General features: G+C 33.9%; 1 protein-coding gene across 1 annotated transcript in view; it reads right to left on the minus strand.

The window, feature by feature from the left end:
• LOC145261028 (uncharacterized) overlaps nt 1-17764 on the minus strand; it is a 77881-nt gene extending 60117 nt beyond the window's left edge. Inside the window, exons 1-2 of the mRNA XM_080119157.1 lie at nt 17233-17764; nt 6329-6635 (exon numbers count right to left, since the gene is read on the minus strand). Coding sequence (XP_079975283.1) covers nt 6329-6628 — 300 coding nt within the window. The 5' untranslated portion in view covers nt 6629-6635; nt 17233-17764. The remainder of the gene's footprint in view (nt 1-6328; nt 6636-17232) is intronic.
• Nucleotides 17765-18717: the final 953 nt, after the last annotated feature.

Genomic DNA, 18717 nt, shown 5'->3' on the forward strand with positions numbered 1-18717 from the left:
GTGGCGCTTTGAAAATAATATACGAACAACCCCCAGGGTGTCCTTTTCACCAACAAACTCATCAGGAGTTAATCGTTGGTTATCAACAGATGCAAAAAGACGAATTAAATTGTTACGTAACAGCAAATACTCGATGATATACGAAAAGAGAGGGGGAGAGGCGAATGGGAATTCGTGTAAAATATATATACAATAATATAAAATATATATATACAATAATATAGAATATATATACAATAATATAGAATATATATACAATTGAGGTCGAGGGGGTATGAGACGGATAAAGATATATCTCCAAGCAAATCTAATGATTTTACGAATTCTTTTTGTCGGCAAAACGACAGATTGCGTGAAGGAATTGAGACTGACTCCATAATCTTTAAGTGATTTTGAGAGTTAACCCGGTACAATATTCTGAAATAATCCATTTTATATGCATTAGCATGAGATGGATTTTTAATTAGATGTTGGCCAATGGTAGATTTCAAAGCAGAAGAAGGGCGAAAACGACGTGGCTTGCCTAGTTTAATTTCTGCCGGTATATGCTGGTTGATTTTGTGCTACGAAACGGATACTGTCAAGAATCGTAAATGTCAACTGAATTAACGGAATAAAATTGTAAGATGGTCAACATCATAAACTTTGGAATATAGATTTTTTGTCATTTATTCATTATATTGCTCTATAATTACATTGAGCTTCTTAATAAGGATCCGTATATATTATGAGGAAATAAAATATATTTCCATATATATATATATATATATATATATATATATATATATATATATATATATATCGTAAGTTATAAAATATATATGGCGTTTAAGCTACACTGAATATTCCGCGTTTCATCCACTTTAGGATTCTTCAGGCATAAGCCATGTATATTTTATAATTTACTAACTAGCTCTACCTACGTATTGAGCACTGTTGAAGTAAATACTTGAAGTTTACACATAAATTTATACTTTCGTATATTAATTTTATGTAAATGAAGTATATATATATATATATATATATATATATATATATATATATATATATATATATATATATATTATGAAAATAATGGAAATAGTATTCCGACAAAATAGAGAAATAAAAAGGAACAAACCGTATTGTGTTCATCAACGTTTTCGTCTTTATTTCGAGATTCATCCAGAAACGTTGATGAACACATAATACGGTTTGTTCCTTTATATATATATATATATATATATATATATATATATATATATATATATATATATATATACAGAGAGAGAGAGAGACAGACAGACAGACAGACAGACAGAGACAGAGAGACAGAGAGAGAGAGAGAGAGAGAGAAAGGAAAAAACCAAGTCATATGTCCGTCATGTTCATCTTCATTGTTAGACTTTTGGATGAATTCAATAAAGACGAAACGTTGATGAACGTATGATATGGTTTGTTCCTTTTTTTATCTCTCTTTCTCGTTGGAATACTATTTCCATTATACGCATCATACGAGCATGGTGACCTGATATTGCCCAGGATTGAATGATGATCAATTAATATGTGTGTGTGTGTGTGTGTGTGTGTGTGTGTGTGTGTGTGTGTGTGTGTGTGTGTGTGTGTGTGTGTGTATATTCCTCCACAAAGAGCTCTTTCTGTTTCTCTTTCCGTTTCTTTCTATCTCATTTTTCTCTATCATTATTCTCTTATTCTGTCTCCCTCTTTCTCTCTTTTTCTGTCTCTCTTTTTTTTCCTTGTGAACACAAGTACACAGTTCCCCACAGACCCCAACTCTCAATCATTTTCTTTTGTTCAATTCTTGCTTCAATCACTGAAAAACATTCTTTTGTTTCGACAGGAAATCGTTCCGGCGAGCACTTTTACATTAACACATCTGACCTTCATCCAAAACCAAATAGAATTGGTTATTTTTTCATAAACAAGTCAAAACAAATAACCCGAACATTTTTCCACGTTATAGCAATCAAATCAACTGTCAAATAAAACATTGTGAATCGGAATTTAAACATATTTGTTGATGAGTTTATTTATTTACTAGCAGTTGTACCCGGCGTTGTCCGGTATTGAACGTAACGTTAAATTCCTTTTTAAAAAATGATGTAAAAAAAAAAACGGAAAGAAACAGAGACATGTGTATGCGAGTATTTTGTTGTTGTTTTTTTTTTCTAAACCGTACACTTTCTATAAGTAAAAAAAATACTCGAGCTGAGACCGAAATCAACACCTATAGACAGTGAGTTAACCATTAGACCAACTTGACACGTTCTTTAAAATGTGTTTTCAAACCTACTTATTCTTCACATAATGTGAACGTTTCGCGCATACTTAGTCGTGCAATAGATGAAAATTCCATGATTCGCAAGTACCAATTTTTCAATTTGGACCCCTTAGCAGCCCTTTTTCCGGATAAAAACCGATTAAAATGTTTTTAGGGGTCTGAATACCCTATATACCAAATTTCAAGTCCGTAGATCAAAAATTCGTTGAGTATATAGGTTGAGAAATGTCATCTCACACACATTCTCACTTTTATAGATATATAGAATTATTTTTACTGCAGCGCTAAATTGTCGTCTTCACGAGAGCCAGCAAAATAGTGCGATGGGCCGTTTCGTCTCAGAAAGAAAAAGTGGTTAGCTTCTATCTTTACATCATCAACGCTCTGATCCTCATTTGGCATCAATTGAAATGAATGGCTTTCGTCTTGGGGAGGCTTCATGTTTTGACAAGCTTTACTCCTGATCTGGCTTTGATAAGTTGGGATTTCTCTGTAAAAAAAAGAGTGGTTAACAACACAGACTGACAACCTGACTGTGCCAAGTTCAAATCCAGTTCTTTCCACATAAAGACTTTCACTTAGGATGTTATCAACCTTGGCTTGGTCCATCCTTTAAGTACCCGATGTCTTTCAAGAAAGAATTCTAACTAGATATATATATCGGGGAAACCGATGGCACCCACAGGATCATCTTGTTCATACAAAATGACTAAATGTATTGGGACAAAGGCAACATTCTCAACACGCGATTTTCCTCCATTGAACAGACTACTAAAAGTCGTGACGTTGCGTATCATATCCAGATTTATGTTGGACAAACATTCAAACGATCTATTGACGTGCATATCCTCTTATTGCCCTTTTAAATGTCTTGTACTTTCCTACTTTTTTGTCAATAGATTTGATTTGATTTCTATTTACATTAAAAGCTTTTCGAGTCTCCTGATTCACTAATGGCTATTGTAATTCCTATTAATTTTAGTCCTATAGCAGACAGCGATTCTCTGGCGAAAATTTAATGTACAGCTTAAATATTTATTTAAGTAAATTTGGTACTAGATACTAGAATATATATATATATATATATATATATATATACATATATATATATATATAGATACTAGAATATATATATATATATATATATATATATATATATATATATATATATATATATATATATATATATATATATATATATATATATATATATATATATATATATATATATATATATATATTCTAGTATCTATATATATATATATATGTATATATATATATATATATATATATATATATTCTAGTATCTAGTATTTCTAGTATCAAATAATCTTCATACACTGTAAAATTTACTTTATATATATGAAAACCGAAGAGAGGAGATATAACATGTGAGAAATATTGGGATCATGTTCCCTCTTGTTGTTATTTCAGATCATTTGAAACCATAGCAGCAAGTGTTAGTCTCCCTTCCATCAAGGCCAAAGATTTTGAGGAAATAGAAGATATTTTGTAACTAGATCTTTTGCAGATGAATGCAATTCCACGACCACATATAACAAAGTTGTATTTTCTTTTAAAATAAATATAAAAAAGAGGATTTAATATGAATAACAAGAGACACAAAAATGTATATATATATATATATATATATATATATATATATATATATATATATATATGATGAGAATAATGGAAATAGTATTCTGACAAAATAGAGAAATAAAAATAAACAGGAACAAGCCTTCCTTTGTTATAATGACGAAACGTTGATGAGCACATAACTCGGTTTGTTCCTTTTTAATTTATTTCTCTCTCTCTCTCTCTCTCTCTCTCTATATATATATATATATATATATATATATATATATATATATATATATATATATACACACACATATATATATGCATATATATATATATATATATATATATATATATATATATATATATATATATATATACATATATACAATCCACCAGACTATCCATTCATGTGTAATCTTTTTCTTCACCATATTCCCTCTGCTTCACTTTTTGTTTTCAAGTAAGATCTTTGACTTACGTGTTGTTTCATCAAATACTTTTGCATGCAAAATCCGATCCCGCATTTTGCTAATTCCTACCCTCTGATGAGAAGGAAAGTATTTCTTCGAAACTCCGCGGATTAAAGACTATCCACTTATCTAGTATTTCCTTTTCAGATTAAATATGTTTTTAACTCATTTCAAAGTGTTTTTAACATGATTTATTAACTGTTTGCTCGTATATATATATATATATATATATATATATATATATATATATATATATATATAAGTAGAAATCAAAATATATGAATGACATAATCAAAATACGCAATCACATTTTAAACATCAAGAAATATTTTTGTGTACCTATTGAATTAATAAAAATTAAAGCTTCAATTATATGAGGTTTGTATGACTTCAACTCATAATCATTGACCTAAATTACACCTGCAGTATTCACTGGTATCGTAAACGTTTGGTATGCTAACCATTTTTTTTTTATTTATATGACTAGCAGTTCAACCCGGCTTTGCTCGGGCACTATGTATTGTTCATAACTTTATGTGCATATGTATATAAATATTAAAAGATTTGACTTATGTCCAGGTTACCTACATCTAAAATTTCAAATGTTTAGACCCAAATTGGCGGAGGAGTTTGGTAGAGTCTACAAATGTCAACTCTTTCAATTTTGATCTCTTGGCAGCCAAATTTTCGCCCAAAAACTGATTTAAAAACTTGCTGCCTATCTGAAAACACTTTATGTAATATTTCAAATGTTTAGACCAAAAATTGGCTGAGTAATTTGGTAGAGACTGCAGGGGTCGAATTCTTTTATAAATTTGACTTAATATTTATTGTTTTGTACTCAAATCAAATTAAAAGGTTTGATCCATGTCCAAGTTACCTACATCTAAAATTTCGAGCGTTTAGACCCAAAAGTGGCGGAGGAGTTTGGTAGAATTTTCAAAGGTCAAATCGTAGAACTTTGACCCCTTGACAGCCAAATTTCTGACTGAAAACCGATTAAAAAGATTTTCCCAAATTTCAATGCCCCGTTATGTCAAATCTCGAGTCTGTAGACTGAAAATTGACAGAGTAGTTTGGTAGGGAAATCTACACACACAAACACAGAGACACACACACAATTTCACTTTTATAGAAATATAGATTGCGGTGAAGTCTTTCTGTCCTATTAAGATACAACAAAATTAAACATGCAGCTCCAGAAGATATCTCACTACTGATGCAATTCTCTATCTATATAAAAGCCAAGTACGTCCAAGGATGGAATACTGTTGCCATATCTGGGCAGGAGCTGCCAAAAACAGTCTATCCTGCCTTGACAGAGTACAAAATAGACTTCGTGGTTTAGTGGGGGATGCCCTTTTCTCTACCCTGCAACCCCTCTCCCACAGAAGAGACGTTGCGAGCCTATCCTTGTTTTATCGTTATTTCCATGGCAGGTGCTCGTCTGAACTCCAATCCCTGGTCCCCCCTCGCCAATCTTTCACGAAAAACACTCGTCTAGCTGAATCCACTGTCAAAAATTTCCCCCACTCTATATCTGTGCCTAAATCAAAACGCGGATTCCATGAACAAGGCTTCTTTCTTAGAACTGCACGCCTGTCGAACTCTGTTCCGTCTGCCTGCTTCCCTCCGGACTACAACTTGGATGTCTTCAAGTCTAATGTTAACAAATTCCTAATGAAACGCCCCCTTAAGTAAACACTCCATCAAATCTCCACACTAACGTAATGTACTTGCAATAACCCTTATCCCTGAGTGGCTTCCAGGCCTTGATAAGTGGTGATCACTGTGTAAAAAAAAAAAAAGAAAAAGAAGTTTAAATATATTGTGAACGGTGACCTTGCTGATTAACTCCCGCAGTCCCCTGCTAGGTACGATCACAAATAGTAGACCTTTGCGTTCCAATGTGCAATATGCCCTGTTTTGGGTAAAAAATAAAGAAAATCTTTGACACCTTGACAGAGGTCACAATGATTTTTTTTCTTACCTTTACAAACTCAAATGAATTCTTGAGGAACGGCAGAGGGAAAAGGACGACGGTCAGAGTTACCCCACGTTTGCAGTACCTAGGCATGATCTTGAGGAGATTCTCAAAGGCATATAAACTGTCTGTGCACATATTGTCCAGGAAGACCTTCAGTGTTACGATATTCGACGACGAGGGAGTGTGCGAAGTCGGGGAGTACTCGAAGCCCACTGGATGGCGGGGTAGTTTGATTTGGGTAGAAATTGTCACGCAAAGGTAAAATCCGAGCAGACAAGCGAATATTCCGGAGACAAACTTCATTGTTGTGCTGCGTAGGAAAGGCAACAAAAACGAGGATAAAATTAGTTAAGACAAAATCATGTAATTTACCTTTAAACACACACACACACACACACACATTTATATTGACTGACATCTGAATCAATTCTTACCTATATTGCCATCGAATTTTATACACACAAACACACACAGACATACAAATATGCACACATATATTTATTGTCATTTATAGGTGTTTAATTTCTTGTAATTCTCGTGTAAATTGCCGATAGGCTAGCGGTAACGCCCTAACCCATGAAGTCAAAGGTTAACATTGACAGGGTCCGAATCTCCCGATTCAGGAGTAATTGTCATTTGCTACACCGATGATTACGGTAGCGTAAAACGCTATTGTATGTAGGTATAACATTAGTTATTAATATTTATAATTAAAATAAATATATTTCCTCTCCCCCCCCCCATATTCAAATTCTCCTACCGTTCCTTCTCTCTTCTTCCTTTTGTTCTTTTTCTTTTCTCCCTCCTTTTTATTTTTAGTAAATTCAAAACGTACATTTGACTAATATTTCGAGACGGAAGCTAAATCCAAACTAACTCTTCTCATTTGCTAAGAACCTTTCGGATTGAAATAATGTTTTAATGAGAGCGGGCTACGTTTTTAAGTTTTTTTTTGTTTTGTTTTTGTTTTTGTTTTTTTTTTTGTTTTTTGCTCTACTACGCATTAAAATCTTAAGATTTCCTACAAAATTATCCATCATTTATATATAACATAAATATGTATGGGTGTGTGTTTATGGGGGAAATATTTTTATTCAATTATATTTCACCTTTTATTCATCTTAATCCTTTAATTAATGAAGCTCAATGTAACTACAGAAGATATACAAATAAATAACAAAAGTCTATCGTCCAAATTTCAAGATGTTGACCATCTTACCGTTTATTCTTTAAATGTATTGAAATGCTTAATTCCTGATAGCACCTGTTTCGAAGCACAGAATCATTTATGTAATTATTATATCGATTTTTTTTCATGTATTCCGCCCTTAACTCATCAGAGGAAAATGAAACTCACCAATTTTAAAAGAAAATAAAGGAATATGGGCATGATTACAAAATCCGAAGGTCGATAGAGAAGTTGCATCTGTTTTTCTTTTTGTTACATCATCTTTGAATTTAAAAATAACGGTAAGATAGTCAACATCTTGAAATTTGGAATATAGACTTTTGTCATATATATATATATACACACACACACACACACACACACACACACACACATATATATATATATATATATATATGTATATATATATGTATATATATATATATATATATATATATATAGTAACTTATAAAATGTATATGGCGATTAAGCTACACTGAATATTCCGCTTTTAATCCACTCTAGGACTCTTCAGGCTTATGCGCCTAGAGTCCTAGAGTGGATGAAACGCGGAATATTCAGTGTAGCTTAATCGCCATATACATTTTATAACTTACTAATTAGCTCTACCTACGTATTGAGCACTTTTGAAGTAAATACTTAAAGTTTACGCATAAATCTATACTTTCGTATATTAATTTTATGTGAGTAAATTAAGTAGTTATATATATATATATATATATATATATATATATATATATATATATATATATATATATATATATATATATATATATATATGGAAGCATTAGCTGGATCAGGAGATACAAGTGTATTAAATATATTAAAAATGAGCATAATGAATTGATGGAGGGGGAAAGTAGTCACACTCTGGCAATGAGTAACTCTAGTCGTAGAAATTAAAAAGTCAATATTATTAGTAATAATAACTCCGAAAAAAAAACAATATGAGAACCTCACAAAATTATATCGGAAATATAATTGAAAAGAAAAAGAGATGATGAAATTGCGTATGGTTTAATCCGCCCTACAGCACACACATATAAAGTAATTTACTGAAAGAATTATATCAAATTATTAATAAAAGCTTTCCTAAAGGAACCATCCTAGGAAAATTATAAACCGAACTACTGTAAAGTTATCATTCTCTACAACTACTAACTTAGTGAAGACTATAAAAGGTTCTGACAGTGTGAAATAGATACGGAAATTAAGGAGGGTAGTTATTTAACAAATCAGAATACTGAAGATGAATCACTTTGTTACTGTAGAAATAGTAACGGATATCCTTTGGAAGGAAAAATTTCTCATTTCTAATATATTATATAAATGTCAAGTTATTGATAATAATAGAACCAGAACATATATAGGGTCCACTGCTGGTCGATTCAAGGACAGATTCAGTAACCACATAGCCTCATTTAAAATACCTATTGTAAGTAATAATAAGAAAATGACATCATTAGCAAAATGGGTGAGAGAATTTAGAAAAAATAACATTGAATGCAAATTGAAATAGTCTGTACCAGGAAGTTTTTTTTTACATAGGCATCACCACTTGTCAAGGCCAAGAGGCCACTCAAGGATAAGGCTTAAAGAGTGTACAGTAGACATTGGACAATATAGTAATCATTAGTAATGAAAATTTGGTAAATTTGATAACTTATATAGAACGGCTCATCAAGAACTTATTTACGTTAGACTTGAACACAACCATATTGTAGTCAGCCGGAAAGCAGGAAAACGGAAGACAATTCCACAGGCGTGCAGTTCTAAGAAAGAAGCTTTGTTCATGGAGTCTACGTTTAGGTTTAGGCACAGATAAAGAGTGGGGGAAATTATTGATAGTGTGTACAGCTAGACGAGTGTTTCTTGTGAAAGTTTGGCGAGGGGGGACCATAGATTGAAGCTCAGTCAAACACCTTCCATGAAAATAGCGATACATCAGAGACAAACTCGCAACATCTCTTCTGTGAGATAGAGGTTGCAAGGAAGAGAAAAGGACATCTCCTACGAGGCTACGAAGTCTATTATGAACTCTATCAAGGCAGGACAAGTCCTTTCTATCAGCTCCTGCCCAGATGTGGCAACAATATTCCATCCTTGTAAAGTGCTCGTAAACATTCACAAAATAAGGCTGGGCATTGTAACCTTTACTTAACTATTCTTAACATTATCTAATACAATAAATATTAACTTTTTATAAATAATAAATTTCCAAAGGTATCATATAAGATATTTTAGTGTTGATCGTAACAATATGATTAAATCATATTAATACGTTGGTAAAGCATGATGACTCTGCCATAAAAATCAAAGATGGCGTAAACACCATAAAACACAATTGCATGCAACTACTCTGGAATTGTTTCATATTTATGTAATCATACCCATATTTATATTATTTTAAAGTTAATGAGTGATTGATCTTCTGATAAGTCAGGGCGGAGAATGTTCAAAAATTGACAGAACAATTATATGATTCTTTTTGTGCTACGAAACAGTTGCTGTTAAGAATTGAACATTTTAATATATTGAAAGAAATAAACATGTTGGATTTAAAAAAAAAAAAAAAAAACAGTGGTCATCACTTATCAAGGCCCGGAAGCCACTCAGGGATAAGGGTTATTGCAAGTACATTACGTTAGTGTGGAGATTTGATGAAGTGTTTACTTAAGGGGGCGGTTCATTAGGAATTTGTTAACGGACTTGAACACATCCTCTTATCAAGGCTCGGAGGTCACTCGAGGATTAGGGTTAATGAGTGTACAATAGTCAAAGGAAAAATGTCGTAGTAGTAGTTAGTAGTGTAAATTTGGTAAATTGGATTACTCATCAAGAACTTGTTCATGTTGGACTTGAAAACGACAATATTGTAGTCAGTTGGAAAGCAAGCCAACAGAACAGTTTTCCACAGGCGTGTAATTCTAAGAAAGAAGCTTTGTTCATGGAATTTATGTTTAGGTTTAGGCACAGATAAAGAGTGGGGGAAATTAAACAATTGGATAACAAAACTGTAGAAAGTGAAAACCGTCTAAATTCTGACAAAATCTGTGCCAGCTTAGGGTCAATGAATTAACATTTTTTTCTCAATTTCAGATGGGCAACGCTGATGAAAATATACCAATTTTATGGAGTTTTGTTTAGTAGCTTTTAAATTTAACTGGACATACCAACACACAGGCAACTACCCATTATAAAATAGGTTACACAAAATACATGTTAAAATGTTCTTTAGTTTTGGAATTGAGTTATGTTTAAAAAATCCATTAAAATTGTTGTAATCAGCCGTAATTTGCGATTTAAACACACAATCACCCATCTCTTATCTATCACTCTCATCCTTTATCATTGAATATTTATTTTATACGGTGTTTATCTTTCCTGATTTCTGTCTTTCTCTCTCTTTCTCTTTGTCTTTATCCGTATTTCTCCAACTTTCTTTTTCTGTATATCCCGATGCATTTATCTTTTTCTTTCTCTGTCCTTCTAGGACCTTCTCTCAGTCTTTATCTTTCTTTGCTGTTTTTCGCCATCTTTGTTTTTCTGTCTGTCTGAACTTTCTCCCGTTTGTCTGTTTCCCACCTGACTACAACTTGGATGTCTTCAAGTCCAACATAAACAAATTCCTGATAAACCGGCCCCTTAAGTAAGACACTTTATCAAATCTCCATTACAAACGATGTTTTTTTTACACAGTGATCACCACTTATCAAGGCCCGGAAGCCACTCAAGGATAAGGGTTATTGCAAGTACATTACGTTAGTGTGGAGATTTGATGAAGTGTTTACTTAAGGGGGCGGTTCATTAGGAATTTCTTAACATTGGACTTGAAGACATCCAAGTTGTAGTCCGGTGGGAAGCAGGCAGACGGAACAGAGTTCCACAGGCGTGCAGTTCTAAAAACGAAGCTTTGTTCATGGAATCCACGTTTTGATTTAGGCACAGATATAGAGTGGGGAAAATTTTTCACAGTGGATTCAGCTAGACGGGTGTTTTTCGTGAAAGATTGGCGAGGGAGACCAGAGATTGGAGTTCAGACGAGCACCTGCCATGGAAATAACGATAAAACAAGGATAGGCTCGCAACGTCTCTTCTGTGGGAGAGAGGTTGCAGGGTAGAGAAAAGGGCATCCCCCACTAAGCCACGAAGTTTATTTTGTACTCTGTCAAGGCAGGATAGGCTGTTTTTAGCAGCTCCTGCCCAGATATGGCAGCAGTATTCCATCCTTGGACATACTTGGCTTTTATATAGGTAGAGAATTGCATCAGTAGTGAGATATCTTCTGGAGCGGTAGAAGGATCCCACCATCTTTCCAGCGACCTTGGCAACAGACTTGATGTACGTGTTCCATTTCAGATCAGGAGTAAAGGTCAAACTCAGAAGCTTGTCAGAATTTAGAATATAGATTTTTGTCATTTATAGTTATATTGAGCCTCATAAGTACAAGGATTGGTATAAATAAAGGGTGAAATATAATTGAATAAGCATATTTTCCCATATAAACACACACACACACACACACACACACACACACACATATATATATATATATATATATATATATATATATATATATATATATATATATATATTGAAAAGTTTTATTATCACACAAGTTGAAATGATACTTGAGTTTTCATTTTAAACTTAAATTCAAGCCATTATCACCGCACAACCAGAAAGGCCAGACATATAAAATCAACAGTTGATTCTTTGATATGACAGGGGTGCGTTCGAAACGAATGTTTCTTTTTAGAGCACAATTGAAGTATAATATTTTTCTTTTGTATTTTAAACTTTTATGTATAAAAATAATTTTATTAAATCAACAGTATGTTCTCTACAGTGCAATGTAAACTACAACGCATTGTGAACTAAGCCAATGTGAGAGGCCTTTTAGTTTCCTCCCGGTGCACCGGGATAGATCCCCAACTAGAGCAGGCAATCGCTTTGATTAAAAAATGGACGATTTCACTGATTTCGATAACAATAAAAATATGGGAGTGTGAAACATACGTTGATCATCATTCAATCCTGGGCAACGTCGGGTCACCCTGATATATAATATATATATAGTATGTTATGAAAAGATATATGGCAATTCAGATACACAGTATGTACGGCATCTCATCCTCGTAAAGAGGCAATAGTTTAAATTTTAACCTAACGAGTCCTCGCGAAGCAAATTTATATGTCTGTCTATGTGCAGAACGGCCTCTGCCAAACTACTCTGTCAATATTTCAATATTTGGTTTACAGACTTGAAACTTGATATAGAGGTTATTTAGATCTGTGAAACCAATTCGATTTGGTTTTTAGCTAGTAAAAATAACTGCTAAAAGGTCAAAATTGAAAACAAAGCAGGAAAATAGCATATGTAGGTCAGCTAAACGTGTTGCGCCTACGCATGCACAAATATACCTTAACAACGTCATTTTTTAAAGATTTTACATGCATGCAAACTTAGCTCAGACGGTAACGAATAATACTAGAGAGCGTTATGTTTTGGTTTCGATTCTAGTTGAATACACCTAAGTAAATTTTTTTTTAAGTTTTGTAAAGCAAATAGACAAGTTAAAAAATCCTACCCTTAACCTTATGGTAACCGTTCGATGCATAATTACGAATTAATACGATCATCATAATTCCACATTTGATCTACTTTTTCTGGGAAACTACTGAACCGATTTGACTGAAATTTTGTATGGACTTTTGTTATCATAAGGTGCAGCAAACTAAGTATTATGGTATTTGCTCGAAGCACATTTAATAGAGATTAATAAGGATTAGCATATTTAATAGGGATTAATAAGGATTAGTAAAAAACTGAGCCCAAATTTAACCATTAATTTGCGATGAAGCTCTCATTCTATATATATATATATATATATATATATATATATATATATATATATATACACACACATATTTTTTAAGCAGATAGTTTAAATAATTAGCTAAAACCAAAAATATTATTTTAACGTATTTCCTTTAAAACATTTTCTTTACCTATGGGCCGCCGCTTGTTAAAGTCCGGGGTGGTACTATACGATAGAGGTTAATTAGTATTAGGCAGACGGTTAGGTAACACCGTGATGATTAGTAACGGTAGAACTTGGATAGGGTTTAATTATATAAAGGGACAGCTCATTTGCATTAGATTAAAACGACCATGTTATAGTCAGCTGGGAAGCAGTCCCACGGTACTATGTTCCATAGACAGACAGTTCTAGAAAATAAACTTTGCGTTCGTTTAGTTTTAGGCACAGATAGAGAGTGGGAGGTATTTTTTGACAATTGTAGATAGGCGAGTATTTTTTTTTTATTATTTTGCAAATGGTTTACAATGGGGGGGGGGGTAACCATAGATTGAAGCTCAGTCGATCATCTTTATTTCGCTATTAGTATCGTTTATCGAAAGAAGGTTGAGTCGTCTGGATTACCAGAACAATACAAGCGTCTTTTTCGGTATACTACTGTGCTATTTTTAGATAGAATTTTCAAGTTAAATTCAATTTATACGGTATCTTTATTAAATTGTTAGGTGAAAGTAAAGAATAGTTAACAAAGTCCCCCGCCTTTCCCCATGTTGAGAATAGGGTTCTAAATAATAACGTTATTATTTCAGTACAGTCCGTAAGCAGCCCGAACAAAGATGTGTTGATAAATAATTACGATCCGATACTAGTGACACCACAGATGTCGAAATGGGGGACCTACATGTGGGACCATCGCCTGGTGGCACTACTACATGAGCGTGTCTAAATCGTTTATTTATTTATTTTTTTTTAATTATTTTTTTTTTTTTGTATTTATTTGCTTCCCCACGTAGCAAATTAGGCACAAGGCCGTTTTTTAATGTGGAGATGGAGGGAAGGGGGGCACCAGCTCCCGAGAGGTGGGAAATGGGAGCTGGATTAGAAACTGTTTGTATGAAGGGTTGCCCCGTCAGTGACCAAGTTTAGATATGTGGGGTTACCCCCACATATGGTCTTTGCTAGTCATAGCTTTGCAGCATCTGTCGGAACAGATGGTATTTATTTGCTCCCCCACAGAGCAAATTAGGCACAAGGCCGATTTTTAAAGTGAGGAATGAAGGAGAAATGGGGACCAACTCCCCGGGGAGTAGGGGAGTTGGGGAGTTGGATAGTGACAAATGAAGGGTTGCCCCTACATTGACCAAGGTCTTATATGTGGGGGAAACCCCACATATGGTCTTTGCTTGCAGTATCTGCCGGAACAGATGGTATTTATTTGCTCCCCCACCGAGCAAATTAGGCACAAGGCCGATTTTTAAAGTGAGGAGTGAAGGGGAAATGGGGACCAACTCCCCGGGGAGTAGGGGAGCTGGATAATGACAATTGGTATAAGGGTTGCCCCTACATTGACCAATGTCTTATATGTGGGGTCGCCCCCACATATGGTCTTTGCTTGCAGTATCTGTCGGAACAGATGGTATTTATTTGCTCCCCCACTGAGCAAATTAGGCACAAGGCCGTTTTTAATGTGAGGTAAAAACCAGCTCCCCTAAAAGTAGGCAAAAAGGGGGCACTCTGGTTACCAAAAATAATAATTGTCCCAGTATAGAGGGTTTTTATTTAAATGCTGCCCACATCAGCATTATGTGGCACAAGGCCGGAAAGTGGGAACCCCGCAGGCTCCCCTAAAGGAGGGGCACTCCTGCAATTTTAAAAATTGCCTGAGTAACCCCGTCGGCATTCCCCGGTCGGGGCGCCTCAGGCAGCAAGCAATAAACTTGCCCCACCGGAAAGCCCGGTGGCAAGGCCTGGGAGGGTGGACCTCCTAGGTATTACCCAGGCGGTTCCCAGTATAGAGGGTTTCCCCTCCATTGACTGATACAAATTATCTTAAGTGCAGCATCTGCCGGAACAGATACTACACTTTGAGATATTAAATCTTTTATTCATGTTAAAAAATACAGTAAAATTAACGGTGAACAAAAAACTTAGGCACATGGCCAACTCAAAAGGCCGGACCCCCGAGGGGGTTTCGGGCCTAAATCTTTTAGAATTAAAAGTTGTGGTTTCCAGATAACAAATATCTACCTATCACTAATGAATTAGGGCAGGTACAAAATACTAATGTGACTAATACAACGTTTAATACTCGGCCATGGATGGCTGCTTATGTAGATTCTAAGTATGGTATGTTTCAACAAAGAGACTTTACGTATAGCCAGTTGCCTAATTAAAATTTCACAAAAAATATTCCATCATCAGAGGGTAGGTTACATAATTGTGTAGCATATAGGAAATTCTCTGGTGGAAATATCAGACGGGAGTAGATATATTAGATAATCAAACTACTACAGATGTAGATTTACAAAGTATAAACAGTATATATAACACGGGTACATAGAAAATGATAGCAGCAGGTGATACGTTTGGATACAATTGGATAAATAGAAACCCCGCATGGAGTGCCTAATAGAAGAAGTACCTAATATGAACATTGGACAAGAAAATATGGTTCTTATTTAGAAATTGATTTATTTAAAAAAATAAAATAATAAACAGAAAATCCTTTATGGTGTACATACTCGTCATGCAACGAAGATGTCATATTCCAAAAATCACGTAAATTGATCAAGTATTTTTTTAGATATAGAAAATTATTTTGGGGGCGATTTTTAACCATTGGAAGAGTAAATATACGGCATAATCACGTTGACACACAGGTTCCCGTAAGATTACCGAAGTTAAGCAACGTTGAGCCTGGTCAATAATAAAATGGGTGACCATTTAGGAATTCCAGTTATGTGCTCTCCGCTTAATCGGCATTGTTTCCCAACTAGACCCTGGCAGTGCCGATTCAGGAGAAGTGTGATTGGGAGACTGCGCAACCCTTGCCTCACACAAACTCGCGCAGCTATCCTTACAGGGGTATCCATTGTCTCTTTAGACTGAACGGAAGCATCGAATAATAAATTGTAGCCATTGGAAGGATGAATTTGATCTCAATAGTTCAAATGAGATGTCGGTAAATATTTACCTAGTTTCCACCTAAACATTTTCCTTTAAAATGACGACTAATCGGGTATGCTGAAAACGAATATTACATTTACATTTTCCGCAAATAAGTAGTTTTCCGAATATTAAGCGATGTCATTTCTTATGTTATTGCTGGTGACCATCTTTATAGTCAAGCGCGCGCTCTAGCTTGTAAACGCAGGCCTGAGAAACTACGCACGTACTCGCACAGGTTCGCGCATACCAAGGTGGCCACTAGTAATAACATAAGAAATGATATTGCTTAATATCCGGAAAACTACTTATTGGCGGAAAATTTTGATGCAATATTCGTTTTCAGTATACACAAAAGCCTACAAAAGTCGTCATTTTAAAGAAAAATGTTAAGGTAGAAACCAGATAAAAATTTGCCGAATTGTCTCCCCTCCCCCTTATTTATAAACAATAAATAGCGCTTTTAAAAAAAAAACTACTTGATAAACTTGATTGACGTGATTTTTGTATATGATATCTTAATTAGGTGACAGGTACGTACATCATAAAGATTTGTCTGTATTTTATGTATCTTTGTGGTTTCTTTGTGGTTTTTTGTTTGTTTGTTTGTTTTTTGTTTGTTTGTTTGTTTGTTTGTTTGTTTTTTTCTTTTTGTTTTTTGTTTTTCTTTTTAATTAATACAGAATTGATTACATTAGAGCATAAAATATTTAGAAAATTTTCACGTGTACCTTTGAAAGTTATCCGGAAAGAGGTCTCTTTGTTGCGTCGCACCTGCTGTCCTCGTGTGAATCTGTTCTGTTAGCGAAGAGCGTGTGCTTCGTACCTTCGATTGCAGTTCGGTTTCATTTACCTTGTTCGCCTGGTGGGGGGCGGATCATAAGGCGAAACTCCTCCCACCCACCTAGCTGGCAACCAATCCGTACGAAGGCCGCCCGAAAAAAAAAAAAAAAAAAACAGGTGAGAGAAAGAAAGAAAAAAGAACGTGCCAGGCAACCCGGAAATATAAAAAGACGAACACACCGATGAAATGGCGATACGAATTCTCCTTTTACGCAGTTCGTCATAAAATTAATAAATTAAAAGTCGATAGGGACAACCATCAATATTAGTAAACAATCTCATTATAATGAAAACAATAAAAAATTAAGTTGTCTGTTGATATTAATTGGGATTTTGTAATTAAGTTCCAATATATTAACATGAAAAAGCAACATTTGTTTTCAAGAGTGATTAATACGTGTGTGTAAAGCATTTATAAATAAAATAATAAATGTGTGTGTGTGTGTGTGTGTGTGTGTGTGTGTGTGTGTGTGTGTGTGTGTGTGTGTGTGTGTGTGGAGATAGATAGATAGATTGATAGATAGATAGATAGATAGATTGTACTATATTCAAAAGTCCATGGTTTAAATTCATCTTACCAATCATTTTTTCCCAAAATAAAAACATTTCGCGCATTTTGCAGATCTGTTTTGTTTACGGAGGAACAACTGGTATTTGTATATGAATATTAGATAGTTCTTCCATGAACTCATCAGAAAAAGAATAGAAAGTTCTCAAAGAGAAATATATGTAATTATGTAATATGTAAAATTCAGAAAGGACCAAAATAGCTAACATCGAACCTTTTTCCAGTAGGCTGACATCTTTTTTATTGAATTATTTAATTTTATTTTATGTGTTGTTATATTAAAAGTAAAGTTTATTCTGTGTGTATCGTTGTTTGCTATTTCACGTCTGCAGTTAATTAGTTTAGTATTTCCAATTTCTCATTCAAACATCATTTACATCTAATTGTCCACATAATTATTAGCCAACGTCCTCTTTCTTTGAGGTTTCGCTACCACATTCGGCAATAAAAATCGCAAAATATGAATAGCACTAGCGACCCATTACTGACAGCTCAAAGGAAACAGCAAAGTGATCATGTACTCAAATAAATTTTTAAAACAATAGTGTAATATTTATGTATATATGTATCAGATCAGAACAACATCGGTACTGTCGGTTTCAAATCTAAACAAAGAGGAATCATATCTTTTTCTTTATTTTATATTTTTATATTTATTACATTTATTATTATTGTCATTTTTATTTCGTTCTTTACTTGATTTTTATTTATTTAATATTTTTTAATTTTACTTTCATATTTTATCAGTGATTACTTTAAATTATTGTTATTAATTTATTTTATTTATTAAATGATAATATATATT

The sequence above is a fragment of the Euprymna scolopes genome, chromosome 37 (assembly GCF_053919585.1).
Source record: "Euprymna scolopes isolate OS-2025 chromosome 37, ASM5391958v1, whole genome shotgun sequence".
Taxonomy (NCBI): domain Eukaryota; kingdom Metazoa; phylum Mollusca; class Cephalopoda; order Sepiida; family Sepiolidae; genus Euprymna; species Euprymna scolopes.